Source organism: Taurulus bubalis (genome assembly GCF_910589615.1).
Source record: "Taurulus bubalis genome assembly, chromosome: 12".
In the NCBI taxonomy this organism is placed as follows: Eukaryota; Metazoa; Chordata; class Actinopteri; order Perciformes; family Cottidae; genus Taurulus; species Taurulus bubalis.
The window spans coordinates 12,816,014-12,822,234 of record NC_136600.1 but is presented as its reverse complement, the minus strand read 5'-3'; the positions used below and the strand labels follow the sequence as shown (position 1 = coordinate 12,822,234).

The following is a 6,221-nucleotide window of genomic DNA, read 5'->3' as shown; positions in this document are numbered from 1 at the left end:
TCTATTTATGAAAATCATAGGAAACCACTCGCAGAGCTTCTCCACTTATACAAATACCACAAAGACGTGAAGATACATTTTCAGTACAATTTCAAACCCAAAAAACAAATCACTTACAAGTATTAACTATTCCCATCTTTTAACTAAATTAACTGTTTTTTTCTGTAAATTTTGAGAAATCTGAATACCTGTTGGTTTTAGATTTTTGCAACACAGAATTGAAATATGCTACAAATATTGAAAGGAAGAATATTACGGAAAAACCTTCATACCGCGCGCACGCGCACACACACACACACACACACACACACACACACACACACACACACACACACACACACACACACACGCACCACCACAGTGTTCCACACAATTGTCTTTGGTTTCAGCCTGTTCACCCACCAGTACAGCCGCTCCCACCAGATGGAAGGATCGCTTCTTTCTCTCGTGTTTACAATCAAATCTGTCAGTGGAGAGAGGTGAAGAGTGCAGACGTGCAGAATACGGGAACAATAGTGGACCGGAATTGTGATAATTTGTGAAATAACTGGCTTTCAGACAAAGATTGAAGACAAATTTCTGATGCGTTTGAAACGAAGAAGATCGAAGGAATAAAACTCCCACAACGATATTGCTCAAGATAATGGAATGTTATCACAGATTTTCAGTTGGAATTCCTACAGTCGGTATGGTGTAAAAAAAAAAAAAAAAAAAAATTCACATCTATGAGCCAACTTGAGAGCGATGCATTTAGACAATATTCTGTGGGGTTTTAAATGATCAAATTGGTCCAAGTCTGTCACGGAATTCTCTCTAAACACAAACGAGGACCATGAAACCCTCCAATTGAACTGAACATGCAACATCACAGCAAAACAACTTCCATGGCCCACCAACAGCAAACCGTCATGTTGTGCTTTGGGCTCAAGCCATTGAACCAACTCGTTTGTCTCCATGGATACATTTGGCTACTGTGAAACAGCAAGTCATTTCTCAACGATATGTATAGATTACGGACAGGAGAGGGGCAAAAAGATAAATCATGAAGATTGACTGCATATAAAGCGTTATGGGAGGAAGCTTGCACTCTTGAGACACACGTACATATGGATGATGTTGAATGTTAGCAAGACACTCAATTTTGATTTGAATCTCAAGCTCAGCTGAAGGCATACAACTGACCACCGTCACCAATACCTGCTACAGAATACACAAAAACGTGCACAAAAAAAATAATTCACCCAAATGTTGTAGATATTGGATATGTTGAAATTTGAAAAGGCTGAACTGATGCTACAAAGAGGAACTGTACCTTTGGCCTCGGTGTACAGAACTTAAAACGTGTCTCTCATTCACACTGGCGATTCCAACGAACATGACAGGAGGCAAAACCTATGTGTACAGCGTCCGCAACTTTGAAAACACTAGAAAGAATCTTTTTTTTTTTTTTTTTTTTAATACACAAACCAAACGGATATAGTTCAACATATCTCGGTAAAGATATCTCTAAACGAGAGCCTAGATATTTGAACAGATGGGATATGTGCATCGTTATGTTAGTATCAGTAATACACAAATCTGTCTAGTTCATTCATTCAGTACTCATTGTAGCAGCTTTTCACACTCAACTGGAAACAACTGTCTCCTTCACTCATTTATTCATTGGCGCTGGAAATTGCAGCTATTGCTCTAATAAACCAGATATTCTAAATAATGTAAGGTACGAGTGAAAAGAAAAAAGAAAGAATAACAAGCTTCTAAGGCATCACAAGGTTTAACCAGCGACCACGGCGCTGTAGATATATAAACTCATAGAGTCTAACTTTTACCCCTCACTCTTCACTGTGGCTCCCCTTGGAAGAAGAATCAGTCATGTACAGCAACCAAGGTGGAGAGCCGTTACCTAGGGGTTGAGAAATTCAGGTCAATTGTTTATATTTTTTTATAAATCATGTGAATCACCCGAATGAGCACCCCACTGTCCACAGGCAGTACGATGTTGACTGCGCTAAATTATTCCTCCACAAACTGACGATGAATCTTAAATTGAAAAAAAACTCCCAGCAATTGAGAAGAAAAGCCACCATCCTACAGCATGTACCAATAGGATTATGCCATTGAAGTTATGCCAGAGTGAAGCATGATTAGCGGTCTCTTGGGGCAGACCTTTTCTCTGCGTGGCCCTCTTCGCGTTTGGCTGGGCCTTTTGCTGGGCCTTTTGCTGGGCCTTCAGCAGTTTCTTTTACTGCAGCTTTGGCAGGAGGCGGTGGTGGAGGTGCATGTAGACCGGCCTCGGTGCCGATGTTGACAGTGATGTTGGTGTAAAGGGGCAGGTACTGCCGGGAGATTGTCTCATATTCAGCGGTGTTCATCCCATCCGACTTCCAGGTCTGACGTGTCTTGGCCAGCATGTTGAACCTTTACATGGAGAGCAAAGACAGAGCAATGAATATCGAAGCGTACCGTAGCATTTTACTGGTACAGTTTAAGCATAGCAAACGGCACCGTTTCTGCCGTTTCCAGGATGTGATCAAGCAGTGCAGAGTCCATCGCCTTGAACCTCAACACATGAAACCAAATGCATCAACTTGTTCACCATACCTCTTTGGGTTCACACCGTTGCCTTTGTCCAGCTTGTGTTTAATCATCTTGTAACGGCCGACTTTCACCGATGGACGAGTGATGTACATCCCCCCCAGAGTCACTCTGAGTAGACGGGGAACACATGTCAGTGTTTCAAACAGCAGTACAGAGGAACGAAAACATTGACCGTGTATCCATAACACACTTGAAATGATCTACTCTGAATTCAGACGTCATTCAAGCAGCGCTTGGAAACCTCAATGTCCGACTGGCAACATGTGCGTTATATTGCCACACTAGAACCACCCATTGTAAAGAGCATCTGGCCTCAGCGATTCTCACCTGATTCCAATATCGTCATCCTCTCCACCCCAGCCCCAGTAGTTGTTGGGAAACCCGTTCATTTTGAGGTAGTGCAGTGGCGTCAGAGCTGACACTCCTCCAAAGTACATCTTGTACGGAAGCCTGGAGAGGTTTGAAGTATTTAGAATAAAGGTGGAAGACAGAATTTGCGATGGATCTATCTGTGAAGAGCGAACCCTTCAATGGACATTCACAGACAAGAAAGGACATACTTGTAGCCGAACTTGTCCATGGCGATGGCGGCGTGCTTGGGGTTGGAGTCGCAGACGTAGGTGTTGCGATCGTCCTCGGGGATGAGGTCTACATCATGGAAGAAAAGACAATCCCAGTCTTCCTCCTTCATAGCCTCCCGGAAACCTACATTCATCAGCTTGGCCCGGTTGAAAGTGTAGTTTCCGGCCTGCAGAGTAAACACATGCACCTAATGTTAGAGCAGGCCGTGCGTCACAATCCTCTCACCTCAACATCCCATGATATAATTTCAACATTCACTAGTGAATATGAATATAGACCGACTTCACATTAATACGCAAACAATGTTAAGTCATATTTTTCAAGCCTTAATCAGGCGTTTGTTCCCTAATTCACAACCTACTCAGCATATTTTGGAGGTACCCGCAAAGCAGAGACGAGACATTGTAAGAAGACAGATTCAGTTACATGACAATAATATGTGCAATCACAAATCCAGCTCAAGAGGTGTAAGAGATAAAACGCTGAGGAGCACACATGAATCAATTGTTACATCAGCTAAGGAGATTAAACTCTCTAAACCACTTGAGCGTTTGTATCCTCCAACATACACATCCAGTGATTACCCACTAGAGGGCACTCTCACACTGCATACAGGCCAAATGAACAAGGTGATAAGATCCAATAATAAAAATAAAAAAAACGACAATGCGTTTCTGCCAAATGTGAGATCTATATCAACCAAAGCACTGATAGACATGGACTCCTTTTCATCACATGACTTGGTTTGGTGTGTTTTACCTGGTGAATGACGTAAATTCCATAGTTGAGCTGCTGTCGCTGGAGAAAAGGATGTAGGTAGTATAGTAGGAACTTCAGGTGGTGTTCTCGGTGTCTGTGGGGAATGATGATGGCTGTTCGGTGCCTCGCCTCACAGTCAGGCGGCCTGTAGCGTCCTCCTCGCACCACCAGGGGGTTTTTCCTCTGAACCTGTGCAGTCGTGAGCCCCGACGGAAAGCTGACGTGGATCGGCCCACCTGTGAGCAGAAACCGTCCATTACCAGAAGGAAACGAGATACGTTTAAAGTTGTCAATGCAAAAAATCTGGTTCGAGAATGAGCGGCTATAAATTGAATGCAACACATGGGTTCAATTTTGGATGCGTTAGAAAATGTTGCAGGGCAAGTTCAAACAAATGGGAGGAGCACGGAACATTTGAAAAGTAAGTAAGTAGACCTTGAGATTCTTTTAGTAAACTGCTTTTTCCAAAGGACTGTGATAGGATATGACAATTAATGTCTCTGCAAGTTTTCATTCACTCTGCATTCAAATGAACAATAACAAATCAATCTAGATGATGTTTTTCCCAGCGACGCTTTCCTCCATATGGGAACAATGCCTCAAGCAGTACAGAGCAGTCCTAACGCTGATTATGTGTCGACAACTATATGATCGTGCATTGTTCTGCAAAAAACTATGCATGAAAAAACATTTATAACCTATTTTCCATTTTGACAGACAAGATTAACAATCAACCTAACAAAAACTGAAAATCTGACATGATTTAAATCATTACATTTAAAAAAAAAAAAAGGGACATCACAACTAATAATGGCTAATAATTAATAATTGTCTTATTGTTGTCTTTGTTGGTGTGTGTTATATCTTGGCCCAATATGTTTGCGAGGATTGTCATTTACCTCTTTTGTTCCCATTTTGGAGAAGAAATAATACAAAAGGTAGCCAAATGCCCTTTGGCTCAGTTATCAGCATGCAGCTATATTAATACTTTATGACCACATTTTTTAAGATGTGTTTTCACTTTGGATTTTTAATCAGCGTCAAAAAGCCAATTTACTATACATCCACTGGAAAACAAATTAAATGTTTTTAGTTTTTTCAAGCTTTATACCCTGCACTTAATACGCCTCTGTCACTACGTAAGCTTTATGCAGCCTATCAGAGCAGATGAAGAGAACTACAAGAAACCACGGAAACATGCAGCAGCTGATTTGTGGTGTGTGAAAATAGAAGTCTTAACTTCTAATAGCACTGCATTATAAAAAAAAAAAAAAAAAGAAAAAAAAGGGAGAAAAATGTGACTAAACTATTTCCATAATAAAAAATAACCTTGAAGCTAAAACAAGTGCCCTCCTCCGACTGTATACAACAGTGAATGCACAACACAGCCAGTACTACTAAGTGGAGAAGTCATAAAGATGCTCAAATGTCAATTGAACAGAATTTAGCCTCATACATTATTGATGGTTCTCCCTGGCAATTTATTTACAGGGAGACTCATCAGCTGCCATCAGATTTAATGACGACAACATGTTATTTGGGGGGAAATTGCCAAGTTAGTTCATAAATCAATGTTGTATTTAGAGTTTGATCCACTTTCAGTAACAGTCTGAATGACAAAGAAGCAGACAGGACCACTCACCAATAAGAGGGGACGTCTTAGGGCAGTAAGGCATTTCATCTCCCTGGCTATGAGTTTTGGCGAGATGGGAGAGGTTGGCATATACATCCCCGCCAGCGATGCCCGCTGCCGTGTGGTTGCGGCCTGACAAACCAGTGGCGTCAGGCTTTCGGAAGATGCCGATGAAGTAGGAGACCCTCTTCTGGTATCCCTCTCGGGACAGCAATGCCATGACCACAAGTTGAATGCCCAGGAACATGAAAAGGTAGCGCCATTTGGACTGGATGCTAATCATGGCGCCGGCTCTGCGTTGTCGAAGCAACAAGGGTTGGGGCGAAGGAAGTGCAGAAAGTCACGTTGGTCTGGCACAACCCGACCCTGTGATTTAATCCTGGAACTAAATAAGTTTGCCCCAAGCAGAAGCAAAATTCAGAAAGGGGATGGTTGCCAACTGTAAATTACTTTAAGCTAAATTACATGCAATAATCTGTGGCAAGATAGAGTATGAATATAGGGCATGGAAAGCAAAAAATATATAAAATAGACAAAAAGTAAAACAAAAAAAAGGCACTTTTGGTAGGCTGTAATTTAGAAAGACCACCAAGGAAAGGAAAAATAGAAAAAATACTCTAAACCAAGAAAAAGAAAGTCTGGTCTACTT

The 6,221-nt window shown here is 41.6% G+C and overlaps 1 protein-coding gene across 1 annotated transcript; it reads right to left on the bottom strand.

Moving 5' to 3' along the window:
* Nucleotides 1–736: 736 nt before the first annotated feature.
* Nucleotides 737–5,922, bottom strand: LOC306744474 (beta-1,4-galactosyltransferase 3). The gene is made up of 7 exons (XM_079227123.1): nucleotides 5,582–5,922; nucleotides 3,940–4,175; nucleotides 3,141–3,346; nucleotides 2,926–3,048; nucleotides 2,602–2,706; nucleotides 2,167–2,418; nucleotides 737–1,903 (listed from the first exon to the last, which is right to left on the bottom strand). Exons 1-7 carry the CDS (start codon nucleotides 5,853–5,855, stop codon nucleotides 1,900–1,902), a joined length of 1,200 nt encoding a protein of 399 aa, XP_079083249.1. The 5' UTR covers nucleotides 5,856–5,922; the 3' UTR covers nucleotides 737–1,899.
* Nucleotides 5,923–6,221: the final 299 nt, after the last annotated feature.

What these genes read in the sequence shown, in the direction of transcription:
- LOC306744474 (XM_079227123.1), bottom strand. Translation starts at nt 5,855, where the DNA reads ATGATTAGCATCCAGTCCAAATGGCGCTACCTTTTCATGTTCCTGGGC. An exon ending in TAAGACGTCCCCTCTTATTG is followed by an intron (nt 4,176 to 5,581) that starts GTGAGTGGTCCT and finishes TTCTGCTCACAG; the next exon opens with GTGGGCCGATCCACGTCAGC. An exon ending in AACGGTGTGAACCCAAAGAG is followed by an intron (nt 2,419 to 2,601) that starts GTATGGTGAACA and finishes CTCCATGTAAAG; the next exon opens with GTTCAACATGCTGGCCAAGA.